General features: G+C 39.3%; 1 protein-coding gene across 8 annotated transcripts in view; it reads left to right on the top strand.

Annotated features, from left to right (window-relative positions):
- The window catches only part of FOXJ3 (forkhead box J3), a 152,368-nt gene extending 137,488 nt beyond the window's left edge, over positions 1-14,880 (top strand). For all 8 annotated transcript variants that reach the window (XM_045476892.1, XM_045476893.1, XM_045476897.1 and 5 more), the window contains 2 exons: positions 9,701-9,808; positions 11,862-14,880. In XM_045476892.1, the coding sequence (XP_045332848.1) occupies positions 9,701-9,808; positions 11,862-11,977 (224 nt within the window). In that variant the 3' untranslated portion in view covers positions 11,978-14,880. The remainder of the gene's footprint in view (positions 1-9,700; positions 9,809-11,861) is intronic.
- Positions 14,881-15,317: the final 437 nt, after the last annotated feature.

Genomic DNA, 15,317 nt, shown 5'->3' with positions numbered 1-15,317 from the left:
AGGGTTTTTATTAAGAATGCTGAATTTTGTCAAATGCTTTTTCTGCATCGATTGACAGAATCATATGGTTCTTTTCTTTTCTTTTATTAATGTGATGTATCACATTGATTGATTTGCGAATGTTGAACCAGCCCTGCAGCCCAGGAATGAATCCCACTTGATCATGGTGAATAATTCTTTTTATATGCTGTTGAATTAGATTCATTAGTATCTTATTGAGAATTTTTGCATCCATATTCTTCAGGGATATTGGCCTGTAGTTCTCTTTTTTTTGCTGGGTCTCTGTCTGGTTTAGGAATCAAAGTAATGCTGGCTTCATAGAATGAGTCTGGAAGTTTTCCTTCCTTCTATTTTTTGGAACAGCTTGAGAAGGATAGGTATTATCTCTGCTTTAAATGTCTGGTAGAATTCCCCAGGGAAGCCATCTGGTCCTGGACTCTTATTTGTTGGGAGATTTTTGATAACTGATTGAATTTCTTTGCTGGTTATGGGTCTGTTCAAGTTTTCTATTTCTTCCTGTTTGAGTTTTGGAAGTGTGTGGGTGTTTAGGAATTTGTCCATTTCTTCCAGGTTGTCCAGTTTGTTGGCATATAATTTTTCATATTTTTCATAATTGCTTGTATTTATGAGGGGTTGGTTGTAATAATTCCATTTTCATTCATGATTTTATCTATTTGGGTCATCTCCCTTTTCTTTTTGAGAAGTCTGGCTAGAGGTTTATCAATTTTGTTTATTTTTTCACAAAACCAACTCTTGGTTTCATTGATCTGCTCTACAGTTTTTTTAGATTCTGTATTGTTTATTTCTGCTCTGATCTTTATTATTTCTCTTCTGCTGGGCTTGGGGTGTCTTTGCTGTTCTGCTTCTATTTCCTTTAGGTGTGCTGTTAGATTTTGTATTTGGGATTTTTCTTGTTTCTTGAGATAGGCCTGGATTGCAAAAACATCTCATCCTCAGGTTGAAGAAGCAAAGAGGAGTGAGGAAAGTTATCGCTCAAAGTCTCTGCAGTAGAGATTGTGACCTGAATGGACTTCCGGAACAAAAACCACTTCTGAAATACATATGATTTCCACTCATTCACAGGCAGATCTATCCAACTTTAGGTCTTCAGAGATCCCCACTGTGCCAAGCTCAGGGTCTAGCACTGGCGGGAGCTCCACCCTGGGTTGCGGAAGTAATCCAAGTTACTGCTTGACTATGGTTAGCAGCAGGGTTATCAGCGAATAGCTCTCTTCCAGTCGGTCGGTCTGCCAAAAGCCGAGCCAGGCTTTTCACCGAGAACCCTCTTAGCAAGCTTCCCTGTTTCATTTTTTTGAGGAACCACCATACTGTTTTTCACAGTGGCTATACCATTTTACAATCCCACTAACAGTGTACAAGGGTTCCAGTTTTTCTGCGTCGCCAACATTTGTTATTTTCTGGGTTGTTTTTTTTTTTTTTTCTCTTTTTAAAAAAAATAGTTATTGGGTGTGAGGTGGTATCTCATTGTAGTTTTGATTTGCATTCCTTGATAATTAGTGATACTGAGCAGCTTTTCATCTGCTTATTGGCCATTTTTGGATCTTCTTTGGAGAACTGTCTATTCAAGTCCTTTGTCCATTTTTTAATTGGGTTGTGTTTTTGTTTTGTTGCTGAGTTTTTAGTAGTTTTTGTTAGTAGTAGTTCTTGATATTTCTGGTTATTAACCCTTTGTCAGGTACATGATTTGCAGATATTTTCCTTTATTATTTTGTTTTCTTTTTTTTACTGTGTTGATAGTATCTTTTGATGCACAGTTTTTAAATTTTTCATGGAGTCCAGCTCATCTGTTTTTTGTTGCCTGTGACTTTGGTATCCTATCCAAGAAATCATTGCCAAATCCAATGTTATGTAGCTCTTTCTCTGTGTTTTCATCTAAGAATTTTATGGTTTAGGTCTTGCATTTAAGTCTTGACCCATTTTGAGTTAATTTTTGTATATGCTGTCAGAAAAGAGTCCAGTTTCCTGCTTTTGCATATGTATATCCAGTCTTTTCCTAGCTGAAAAGACTGTCCTTTCCCCATAGAAAGGTTTTGACACCTTTGTCAAAAATCATTTGACCAGGGGCTCCTGGGTGGCTCAGTCAGTTGGGCGTCTGACTCTTGGTTTCAGCTCATGATCTCATGGTTCATGGGTTCAAGCCCCACATTGGGCCCCACACTGACAACACAGGGCCTGCTTAGGATTTTCTCTCCCTCTCCCTCTGCCCCTTCCTCACCCCCTCTCAAAATAAATACACAAACTTGAAAAAAAATCATTTGACTATATACACAAGAGTTCGTTCCTGGGTTCTGTGTTCTATTCCAGTGTTCTTACTATATTTGTCTTTATGCCAGCACCACATTATTTCAGCTACTATATTTTTGTAGTAAGTTTTGAAATCAGGAAGTGTGAGTCTGCCAGCTTTGTTGTTCAAGATAGTTTTGGCTCTTCAGGGTCTCTTGAGATTCCCTATACATTTTAGGATGGGATTTTCTGTTTTTGCCAAAAAGAAAAAATGGATTTTTGATACAGATTACATTGACTCTGTAGATCACTTTGGATAGTATTGACATCTTAACAGTATTGTCTTCCAGTCTGTGAACATGAGATACGTTTTCATTTAATTTATATCATCTTGAATTTCTTTCAGCAGTGTTTTTGTAGTTTTCATTGTACAAGTCTTAAACTTCTGTAATTAATTCCTAAGTATTTTTTATGCCATTGTAAATGGACTTATTTCTATAATTTCCTTTTTCAGATTGCTCATTGTGTAAAAATGGAACTGATTTTTGCATATTGGCTTTGTATCCTCTGCTTTGCTGGATTTACTTATTCTGACAGTTTGCTTACTTTGGGGGTGGAAACTTTGGAGGTTTTTACATACAAGATCGTATCTGTGAGCTGAGATAAATATACTTTTTCCTTTCTGATTTTGATGCCTTTTATTTCTCTTTCTTGCCTAATTGCTCTGGCTAGAACTCCCAGTAGTATGGTGAATGAAAGTGGTAAAAGTCGACATCCTTGCTGTGTTCTTGGTCTTAGAAAAGTTTTCAAGTCTTTCACCATTGAACATAATGTTTGCTGTGGGATTTCCGAATATGGTTTTTAAGATGTTAAAGTAGCTTCCTTTTATTCCTAGTTTGTGTTTTTATTATGAAACTTTCATCATTAACTTCTCCTGCATCAATTGAGATGAGCATGTAGGTTTATCCCCCCCCCTTTATTCTGTTAGTGTGGTGTATTGCATTGATCAATTTTCATATGTTGGACTACCCTTTTATATTCCAGAAATAATCTCACTTGGTCATGGTGTTTAATCCTTCTAATATGGTATTAAATTAATTTTGCTTGTATTTTGTTTAGAGTTTTTGGATCAGTGTTCATAAAGGACATTGGTCTGTAGTTTCCTTGTTAGGTGTCTTTGTCTCACTTTGGTATCAGGCTAATTTTGGCCTCATAGGATGAGTTAGGAAGAGCTTCCTGTCTTTCAGTGTTTTGGAAAAGTTTGAGAAGGATTGGTGTTAGTTATTTAAATGTTTGGTATAATTCACCAGTGAAGCTGTCAGGTCCAAGGCTTTTCTTTGCTGATAGATTTTTGATTAACTGATTCAATCTTATACTTTTAAGTGTATTCAGATTTTCTATTTCTTTGTGATTTAGTCTTGGTGGCTCTTGTATTTCTAGGAATTTGTTCATTTCATCTAGGTTATCCAATATATTAGTGTACAATTGCTTGTAGTACTCTCATATGATCCTGTTTTTTTTACTTTTTGATCAGTTTTAGTAATTTTTTTAATGTTTATTTTATTTTTGTGAGAGAGCGAGCAAGCAAGCACAAGTGGGGAAGGGCAGAGAGGGAGACACAGAATCCGAAGCAGGCTCCAAGCTCTGAGCTGTCAACACAGAGCCCAACATGGGGCTTGAACTCAAACTGTGAGATCATGACCTGAACCACAGTTAGGTGTTTAACTGACTGAGCCACCCAGGTGCCCCATTTTTTATCCATTGTACTATCACCACTTTCATTTCTGATTTTATCCGTTCTCTATTTTATTTATCTCTGCTCTAGTCTTTATGATTTCCTTCTTTCTGATAGCTTTGGATTTATTCTGTTCTTTTTTTGTAGGTCTTTTTTTTTTTTTTTTTTTTAATTTTTATTTATTTTGAGAGAGGTATTGAGTGTGCACCAGCATGGGAGGGGCAGAGGGAGAGAGAGAATCCCAAGCAGGCTAACAGTCAGCACAGAGCCTGATGCAGGTCTTGAACTCATGAACCATGAGATCGTGACCTGAGCTGAAATTGAGTCAGACACTTAACTGAGCCACCCAGGTGCCCCTGTAGGTCTTAAAATTGTAAAGTTAGGTTTTTGATGGAGATCTTCCTTGTTTTTATGTGTTTATGACTATAAATTTCCCCCTTGACACTACTCTGGCTGTTCCATAAGTCTCCATGTGTTGTTTTGTTTACATTTGCCTCTAAGTATTTTCTAATTTTTCTTATGATCTCTTCTTTGATCTGTTAGTTGTTTGAGGGTTGTTTTAACTTCCACAAATTTGAGAATTTTCCAGTTCTGTTACTGATTTCTAACTTCATCCTGTTGTGGTCAGAGAAGATACTTTGTATATCTTATTTAAAATCTATTGAGACTTAATGTGGAGCCTAAATATGGTCTGTCCTATGAAATGTCCAGGTGCACTTGAGAAGAATGTGTATACTATACTGTTTTGGGTAGAATGTTCTGTATTTGTCTGTTAGATCTAGTTGGTTTATTGTGTTCTCTGTTTCCTTACTTCTGCCTGGTTGTTCTTTCCATTATTGAGTGTGGGGTATTTACATCACCAATTATTATTGCAGAGTTGTTTATTTCTCCTTTCCATTCTGTCAGTTTTTGCTTCATATTTTTTGTGGTCTGTTATTAGGTGCATAAGGTGTTTATAATTGTTATGTCTTTTTGCTGTATTGAACCTTTTGTTGATATATAATGTCCTTCTTTGTCTTTGTAACCTTTTTTGATTGAAAGTCTGTCTGATACTAATGTAGTAATCCCTGTTCTCTTTGGTTGCTTTTTGGCATGGAATATCTTTTTCAGTCCTTCCACTTTCATTTTATGTGTGTCTTTGGATGTAAAGTGAGTCTTTTATAGATATGTGTTCTTACATATTCTGCCAGTCTCTGTCTTTTGATTGGAGAATTTGATCCCTTCACATTTAAAGTAATTACTGGTGAGTGATTTCTGTCATCTATAAGGTTTTGTAGGTTTTTGACACTTATTTTTGCATTACTGTCTTCTTTTGTATTTGGTTGATTTTTTGTAGTGAAATATTTGAATTCTTTCACATTCCTTTTGTGTACATTGCATAGCTCTTTGTGGTTGCCATGGGGATTGCATTTACCATCCTAAAGTTATAACACTCTAATTCGAATTTATATCAGTTTAACTTCTATAATACACAAAACCTCAGTTCCTTTACAGCTCCATCTCTACCCCTTTTGGTTGCTGACATCACATAATCACTTCTTTATACATAGTGTGCCCAAAAATATATATTAATAATTCCTTTAAATGCATTCATCTCTTAAATTACGTAGAAAACAACATGTGGAGTTACAAATGAAAGTTACAATAATATAAGCTTCTAGACTAATCGTTTTTAGAAAATATATTACACTCATGGGGCGCCTGGGTGGCGCAGTCGGTTAAGTGTCCGACTTCAGCCAGGTCACGATCTCGCGGTCTGTGAGTTCGAGCCCCGCGTCAGGCTCTGGGCTGATGGCTCAGAGCCTGGAGCCGGTTTCGATTCTGTGTCTCCCTCTCTCTCTGCCCCTCCCCCGTTCATGCTCTGTCTCTCTCTGTCCCAAAAATAAATAAACGTTGAAGAATATTATAAAAAAAAAAAAAAAAGAAAGAAAATATATTACACTCTTTAGTCGTGTAGAGAAGAAAAAGTAGTTCTAGATTGTTGCTACAGTAATACTAGCTCTTATGATAGCTCATGTATTTACCTTTTTTGAGCTCTGTATTTCTTCATACAGCTTTGAGTTACTGTCTAGTGTCCTTTTATTTCACCCTGCACAACTCCCTTGAGCATTTCTTGGAGGGCAGGTCTAATGGTAACAAACTTCTTTAGCTTTTGTTTATCTGGAAATGTCTTATTTTCTCCCTCCCTCTTGAAAAGGACAGTTTTGTTGGGTTTAGCAATTCTTGGTTGACACTTTTTCTTTTAGCACTTTGAATAGATTAGCCCACTGACTTCTGACTCCCAGCATTTCTCATGAAAAATCTTCTATCTTATTGAGGTTCCTTTGCATGTGACAAGTCACTTCCCTCTCCTTTAAGATTGTCTCTTTATCTTTGGCTTTTGAAAATTTGATTATAATATGTCCCTTGACACGTGGGTCTCTTGACTTGATCTTACTTAGAGTTTGTTGAGCTTCTTGGATGTTTTCATTCCTCTCTTACCAAATTTGGGTTGTTTTCAGCCATTATATTTTCAAACATTTTCTCTACTCCCCCCAACCCCCACTTCTTCTGGAACTCCCACAATGCAGACTTGGTCTGTTTGATAGTGTCCCACAGGTCCTTAGGCTCTGTTTGTTTTGTTTTTTAAATTTTTTCACATTTTTTTCTTTGGTTACTTAAGCCTAGATAATTTTCATTGTCTTATCTTCAAGTTTGCTGATTCTTTCTTCTGACTGCTCAAATGTATCTTTGAATTCTGTAGTGAATTTTTCATTTCAGTTCTAGAATTTTATTTCTTTTGAGGTTTTCTATCTCTTTATTGGTATTTTCAGTTTGTTCATACATTCTTTTTTTTTTTAAGTTTTTTTTAGTTTATATATTGGGGGCGGGCAGAGAGAGAGAGAGAGAGAGAGAGAGAGAGAATGAATCTCAAGCAGGCTCCATGCTGACAGTGAGCCCAAAGCAGGGCTCAAACCCACCCACAAACTGTGAGATCATGACTTGAACCGAAATCAAGAGTCAGATCCTTAACTGAATGAGCCACCCATGCACCCGTGACTTTTTTTCATCTTCCTTTAGTCTTTGAGCATCTTTAAGACAGTTGTTTTAAAGTCTTTGTGTAGTAGGTCTGTCATCAGATCTTTTTCAAGGGCAAGTTTTATTGATTTATTCTTACTTTGGGGTATACTATTTTGTTTATTTGTATGCCTTGTGATTTTTTTTGTTGAAAACTACACACTTGAATCTAATAGTGTGGTACTTATGGAAACCAGATTATTTCCTTTCCCCGGGGTTTGCTGTTTTTAAATATTGTTTTTGCCTATTGTTTTTGTTTTCTTGGTTGTTGCAAGGTGTCCTTGTGCTAAGGTTTTCCCTAAAGTCTTCTCAGGTCTTCTCTGAGCCTGTGCTTTTTCTCTTGGTGTCGGTGGTCACTTTCTAATTTTCCCAGTATACGTAGTTGTTTTTCACTGTCCTAGTTTTTTTTTTTTTTTTTTTTTTTTTTAATTTTTTTTTTCAACGTTTATTTTATTTATTTTTGGGACAGAGAGAGACAGAGCATGAACGGGGGAGGGGCAGAGAGAGAGGGAGACACAGAATCGGAAACAGGCTCCATCAGCCCAGAGCCTGACGCGGGGCTCGAACTCACGGACCGCGAGATCGTGACCTGGCTGAAGTCGGACGCTTAACCGACTGCGCCACCCAGGCGCCCCTCACTGTCCTAGTTTTTAATGTCTGTCTCTCAAAAAGGTAAAAAGAGGAAAATGAAAGAGGGAGGAAAAGGGGCAGTAGCCCCCTTTAAAGCCCCAGGAAATCAGTTTGTGTTAGGTGAGGAGCTTGCAGCATTGGTAGAAGGTACGACATGACCACCCTCCTTTTTGTCTGTATCTCTGTGATCAGAGCACAGATCCCTAGTATTTGGAGAACAGTGTCCTTTTTTCCCACCCTGGCTCCTGCCAGCTGTATAAGTTCGAGGAACACAGGAACAGCTGCCTGCAATGGGGTAGGGAGGAGGGATAAGTTCAGAAACTTGGGCTTTTTGTTTAATGTGGGTGTCCATTTATTCCTGTGATCCTTGTTTATTCCCATCATTCTTCTCTAATTGTCACCTTGCTCTCCCTTTAAGAATTACTAACCCAAGAAAGAGAAATGAAAAAAATATAAAAACAGAATTAATCTCCATAAAAATCAGTTGTCTTTTGATTGTGACTTGAATTTTTAAGGATGAGTAGAAAGAGAGCTAAGATTTTACAAGACAGAGGCTGAGAAGTCACTGATAAATGAGTGACCATAATACTCAAAGTGGCATAGTCCCTCCACCCTGGTGCAGTGTTTAGAAATTGCACCAGCCACTCATGTAAAGCCTCATCAGCACTTGGGGGCAGGATTTTTCCTCTAAGAATATACTAGAGCTGCAGCTTAGTGTAACTTTTCTCCTTTCTTTTCTTCCTAAATCTTCAGTATGGGAAATTGGCCAAAGAGTTTAGTTCTGACTGTAAACTTTGCTATAAAAAGTCATGTTATCTTGGGAAGCAGTGGCTGGAAGTCAGAGGTCTTGGTTCTGTTCCTGGTTCTGTCTTATTTTTCCTCTGGTCTTAGGTCCTCATTTGCATGAACAGAGGTAGGCCTGAATTAGACTGTTTCAGAGGCTGTTTTAAGCATGGACAGTCTGACATTCCAGTGACAGGTAAAAAACTTGTGAGCAGCCAGATACAGTGTTCCTACCATGAGTATCGTTTTAGTTTCCTCTGGGAAAACGGTTGCTGTTTTCTAGTTTGATTACAGCAGTGGTAGAATGCAATTGTAATTTGTGTGACACAATAGAATACGTAAGGGAGAAATAGCCTTTCCAGAATTCCAGATGGTCCATACAATGTGAGCCAGTGTTATGGTTCTTTTTCCCCAGGAGTAATTGGTAGTGGGCTTATGATGTTTGCTTCCCTCTCTTTCTACTTTGCATTAGGATGCAATGTAATTGACATTTTAGAGCTGTTACACTTAATGGCTCCTGTCAACAAAAATATATTAAGAACCTTCTGAAATGCCATTCAAATGAGATTTCTGTTTCCCATCTCCACACTTCTGAATAATACATTTTTGATCACCTTTACTTGGTATAACTCTGTTAAACTTGCGCAGATCTTTCCTGTCATTTTGTGCCCCCATTCACTTTGTTAATCAGCTAGGGCACTTACATTAGGTCTGCTTTGAAAGTGAGAAAATCAGGGACATAGGGACAGTGGTTACTAGAAAGAGCCTGTGATTTAGGAGAACTGGATTGTAGCCCTACCCCTCTCAAACTGATATTCTTTGGGCAAGTCTGCTTAGTCTCTCTGAGCCTCGGTTGCCTCAGCCATAAAATGGGGATAATCCCTGTCTTGCCCTCATTTTGGACTTAATGGGAGGCTCAGATGGTAATAGATATGAAAATGCTTTTGAACTGTTATGAAGTATATAACAACAACAATAGAGACATATAACTTGCCTTCAGGCCTCCAGACAGTAAGAGACAGAGCTGGAATTAGCATCGTGTACTCACATTCAGCCTGGCACCATGTTCGAGAAGCCAGCACCACCTTTTGGTAGTTTTAGCATCTGAAAGGAGTAATTTTTCTTTCTCTTTTCTTCCTTGCCTTACCTGCTTAATTTAGTTTTAGGTAACAATTGTATTAAGATTTTAATGTTTAATTTGTTTATTAATGGCAATATGTTTTCCTTCTTTCTGTTTTTCAATCTGATTAGGAAATTTGTACATAGACTCCAGGCAAAATCTCCCTCCTTCAGTGATGCCGCCCCCTGGTTACCCTCACATCCCACAGGCACTCAGCACTCCAGGAACGACTCTTGCAGGTAATTTGGGCTGTGCTGTGTTGCATTTGGTACTCAGAGGGTAATATGGAAAAGCTTTAGCTGTCTCAGCAGCGAACAAGGCCATTGAGGAGGGAGTAAACTCCTTGGTGAGGGAGGATGGGGTGTGGGGTGCACAGTTACTTGGCTTCAGTGCTGAGGAAGGGGATTCAAGTGCCATTTGCTTTTTAGGCCATTTGACCTGAATTCTCTTCGATGCTATGATTCTAATTGTTGTCCTGCCTCTCTAATGAGGTCCAGGGCATAGAGCTTGTCCTGGGGTCTTAGGAATCTTTGAGGCTTTTTGACTTTGATGGGACTTGAGCAGGCTTCAAGAACTTGCTTTGATTAGCTCCTACGTATTCTGTTCCATTCATTCTGCTGAAGTTCCCTCCCCCCCCCCCCCCCCCCACCTCTAGTTTCTAAGGAAGCCTCTTACAGAAGAGGTAAGTTGCAGGAGTCACTGGTTCATAAGCTTTCCCCCCTAGGTTCCTGAATACAGGATAAGTTACATTTACCAGGGCAGCAAAGGCAGGCACGTGGTTAGAGGTGGAAGGGAGCTTAAGGACTATCTAGACGAGGAAATGGAGGCTCAGAAGTTGAGATAACTTGCTCAGAGCCCCCAGTTTGGCTAAGTTGCCAAACCAAGACTCAAGCCTTGATATCTCGATTTAGAGTTCATTGTTTTTCTCGTGTACCACACTGCCCCCTCCACTTAGGCTGCTCGAGGAGCAGAATGGTGATGTGCAGATAGGAACTCAAAACCCCCAAAGAACTGTGTGCCAGGTAATAGTGAAGGAGGAGTTGGGGGCCAAGTGACCTGTTCTTTGGTGAACAGGAAAGAATAAGTGTTATCCGTCCTCAGCACTCACCAGGAACTTGAAAGTGGCAAGATAGGGTAGTTAAGACTCTGGCACTGGATTCGCAGGGTTTGCCTTCTGGTGCTTTGCCACTTGATAGCTGCCTAACCTTACTATTTCCACTTCCTTCTCTGTTAAAGAGAGCTCACAACACTACCTAACTCCTAGGGTTGTTAAGAGAATTGAATGAAGATTATAGGCAAATCACTTAAATTAGTGCTTGGCACATAGTTAAGATATTTATAAGTTAAAAAATAAATATAGGCATTTCTGCTGTACTGTGATGTATTGAAAACCTTAGCATTTTGTAAAACGGTACATTAAAAATGGCAGGGCTTATAAGAAAAATGAGATCAGCAGCAGACTACTTGAAACTTTGTAATCAGGTCAAGCAAGCCAAACAAAAACTGTAATCATCCAGTAAAAAAATCTGCATGAAAAGGATATGTTTAATTCCTGATAAAAGAATGAATTCTGCAAGTAAACAGAGATTATTACTTTTAAAAAAAAGTCTGGTTTGGAAAGGGGTTTGTCAAAGCCATGGTGACAAGGGCAGAACGCACCAAAATTGCAGAGCACAAGCTCTTGCACACGGCCACACAGATCTAAAAAGAGGAACGTGGAGAGCGGGCGCCCTGTCCTGCACTCAGGGAGGGCCTCCGGCACTCAGCCATGCTGATATCCTCTGTGTTTACCTGCTGTTACTTGGTGGCACAAAAGTTAACTTGCTGGTGGGAATTCATGATGACCCAGTGTGACCTCACTGGTACACTGACATCATTCTCCTTTTCCTATTCTCATGGGAGCCAATTCATGTTGCTGAAACACAGATTGACGCAGGACAGACTAAGAGAAAGGGTTGTGCCCACACTTGGGCACTCTAGCATTCTTGTTATGCCCTCCTTGCTACCTCCTGGTTTAATCCAACAGGTGTGGGTTTTGGAGCCAAGTGAATGGAGTTCAGATCACTTCCCTTTACTAGTTGGATGACCTTGGGTAACTTGCTCATTCTGTTAAACCCAGGCCTTGTTATTTATAAAATGAGGATCATAAGAGCCACCTCGGTGAAGGCTCTTACGTAGATTAGAGCGATAATGTGCACTGAGTGCCTGGCACATAGTAAGTACTCAGTCAGTGTTCATTTGTTTCTTTCTTCTCTACCCAAGTCACTGCTGACACTGCCTCCTTCCTTCTAGGCCATCACGGAGCCATGAACCAACAGCACATGATGCCTTCCCAAGCCTTCCAGATGCGGCGCTCTCTGCCTCCAGATGACATCCAGGATGACTTTGATTGGGATTCAATTGTGTAGAGCTTGTTTCTGCAAAGGCACCAGACCCCAGCGTCACCTTTCTGTGCAGTGAAGGGAAAGGTTTCAGAGAATCCAGTCGAGAAAACAAAGTTGCTAATCACTTTACTGATGTTATCAAAATTTCTTTTGAAGACAATCAAAAAGATTTTAGCTGGATAAATTACTGCTTTTATCTGACCCAAACAAGTACTACATGTTTGTCTCCCTGCCAGCTGCCCTATGTAGCTCCTAACTGTTGTGTGATTTGAGCGGCTTTTGCATATTTGTGTCAGTTCGATGTTGACCACAAGTGCCAGACTGATTTTTCAGACAGAGCCTATTTTGCTGCAAGCAGTTTATAGATACATATGTGTAAATATATGTACAAAAATTACTGAAAGGCTTCAATTTTTCTAATTGGATTATTACGTCTTGGAAAGAAAGTTAACTGTGAGTTTTTATTCCTCGTTAGGCTATTTTCTGCAGGATGCTTTTAACTGATGTAGGCAACTGAAAGGAAATGGATTTTTTCAAAGCCCAGTTCCCCTCATTTAATCGGTTTTTCAGAAACATGGGCATTGAGTTCTACTCAGTAAGGACCCAGAGTTTGATGCTTTCCAAACAGTCCAGAGGGGCATGTTGTTCCTGAGCAGCATAAAGAACTGACCAAATTTGTTCTGATGCTTGGGGGGATTATAGAGTTTATGTTGTACCTTTTCCATGTCTGTTTCCCTAAATCTGCATTTTAACAGTTCTAAAATTTCTTTGATCGATTAGCAGCTGGGCATATTGCTCAGCTCTTTAACAAAATCATTGCCTCCATATTCACTCTTGTATTTATTATTCAGAAGTGTTATTTTAATATTTATTGCTACCTTCTGTGAATGCTCAGCTCCTATTGGGTTCATTAAGGAGAAGTGCGGTGTCTGAAAGCACAGAATTGTTTTTCTTAAGAGTTTACAGACAAGACAATCAGAAAGATTGTGTCATTCTCTTTGTCGGCACTCCTTTTACCGTGAGAGTGCATGTCTCTGTCTTAGCATTCCTGCTGGTTGAGACTTACTAGCTAAATAGAATTTTTCTGGAATTTGAATCAGAGTTCATTTGGCAGTAGAACAGCAGGGCACTGTTTATAAAGCAGGTTTCCTCACTCATTCTCTTTCCACTTAGGAAGCACTGAAAGGAGGGTAGAGCCACACATAGATTTTATTTGCCTCAGTCTTCAGTGCAGATGTCATTAAGTGGTTTGCTGTTTCTGTTGTCCTTTGTGTCTGTGTATGCATGACATTTGGTTACTTTCCTTGAAATGCAGCCTGCCTCTTTGAGGTTTTTATTAGTTGTTTTTTTTGTTTTGTTTTGTTTCATATCATATCATAGTTACTTTGCATGGATTGATTGTCTTAGTTTTATAATAAAAGTAACAGAAATTAGATTTTTTTTTTAATGAATAGATTTTTAATTGGTTCTTTAGACCATAAAAAGGTGGAATTTCTTTCAGTTATGATGGGGGAATGATCTGTTCCATCAAATCAAGGGGTAATCACTGCTCACTGGTTGCTTTTCAGCATCTCTAGTCTCTACAGCCATGCTTATTAAATCACTCCAGTTAGCCTTAGTGATTTTGTGGTTGAGTGTCCTCTGCTGGAACTAGACAGACTTCTTTGTTTCTGTATGTGTGTATGTGAGAGTGTTTGTCACTGTGTGTGGCTATTTTGTTTTAATGGAGTGTTGCCTTTAATGAATCACTGGGAGGCCAGCCACGGTAAAAGGCTGATGAGGTTGGGGAGAAAGGAAGGGCTTTTATGTTCCTGTTGTTTGGACCTTGCTTGGCATGAAAAATGAAGCTCGGTTCCAGCCCCTTGGCTCGGTGAAAATCGGAGGATTCTGGCAAGGCAGCCTACAGGCCCCTCTTACGTGGATCGGAGGCAAGATGAGATAGCAGCCTGCAGAGCAAACACTTGGGAAAATGGGGGTGATTTTCAATAGTCTGCTCAAGTCACTGTTTTCTAGATACCACAAAAGCTGTTTTGAAACTTTAAATTGCTTGGGTAGCAATGTGCACTTTAAACAATTTGGGTATTGGAATGCAGTCTTAACATTGAATGATTTGAGTAGAAACCACTGATGAAGATTTTACAAATTGTGTGAAGCTGATTTCCCATTTGGCAATCATTTACTGATTTGCAGTGATCAATATTTTTATGAGAATTTAAACCTAACCACACATGGCCCTGGAGGCAGAGCCTCCACTCGGACCCATCCCACCCTTGTGACTCAGGTGGCCCGGGAGCCCAGGATAGGCCTTCGTGGGGGGCGCCAGACAGCCGGAGTTACCCGGTGAGGTGCAGCGCATCCCCTCTGGCGGCTGTTTCTGTTGCTAGTTGTCAGTGCAGAACAAGCTCTGTCTTGGGTTTAAATTGACCGAAGACTCTTGGGGAAAAGAATAATAAATGCATATAATCAGATGGGGGCACTCTGTCCAGGAGAATAATCCGACTGGCATTTGTGGCAGTTTTTGAAATGTAAACGTATTCATGTGTGTTCTTGTAAATACATGTCTCTCAGATGTCCTTTGAAGTGGGAGGGAATCAATCCGGGGATTATTTCAAATGGAATAGAGTATTTTGATATTGTTCATTCAGAGGGTGATGTGTACATATCTATATTGTATATATGTGATGAAAATGCATTGGCTTTTTGTGCAAACACAATCTGCTCTCTGTACTGCTGTTGGACAGTCAGTGTTTTAATGTTTCTACAGTTTTGCTATTGCACGATTTCATATTTTGCCTCTATGATGAACGGCACCCATTCTTTGTAACTGTTTAGTGCTGTAAAGAAATATCCCAAGTGTCATTAGGATTGTTGCTGCCAGACTGATATGCATGAATGGCACTTAAAATAAATATATTATGTTAACTCTATTTACAACACCAGTTGGCCTGTGTCATTTGCTACAGTTGAGGGAACAAGATTGGAGCCAGTCCTGATGCAGAAACTTGCAGTCAGTCCTTGTGGTCTTGGAGATTGTCTGTCCCATTTGTTGCTGCCTTTAGGAATATCTCACTAGCTCTAAGAAGAACTTCCTTAGTTTCTCTGAGCCTCGTTTTCCTCATTTGCAGTGCTTCTAAAATGAGAATAATAACACTTGTCTCCTAGAGTTGTAGTGGGATTAAATAAATCAATGCATTTATACATTTAGAACAGTATCGGAACACAAAAAAGTACTCAGCGTGTGCCAGGTGCGATGCTAAGTAGATACCGTTATTCTCATGGTATGGGTACAATGGCTCCCCCAGATCCTTTGTTGGAAGTGACAGAGCTGAGTTTGAATCTAGGTCATTTGAATCCAATGTCGTGT

The sequence above is a fragment of the Leopardus geoffroyi genome, chromosome C1 (genome assembly GCF_018350155.1).
Source record: "Leopardus geoffroyi isolate Oge1 chromosome C1, O.geoffroyi_Oge1_pat1.0, whole genome shotgun sequence".
NCBI lineage: Eukaryota > Metazoa > Chordata > Mammalia > Carnivora > Felidae > Leopardus > Leopardus geoffroyi.
The sequence above is the reverse complement of the archived record's forward strand: the minus strand, read 5'-3'. Positions and strand labels throughout refer to the sequence as shown.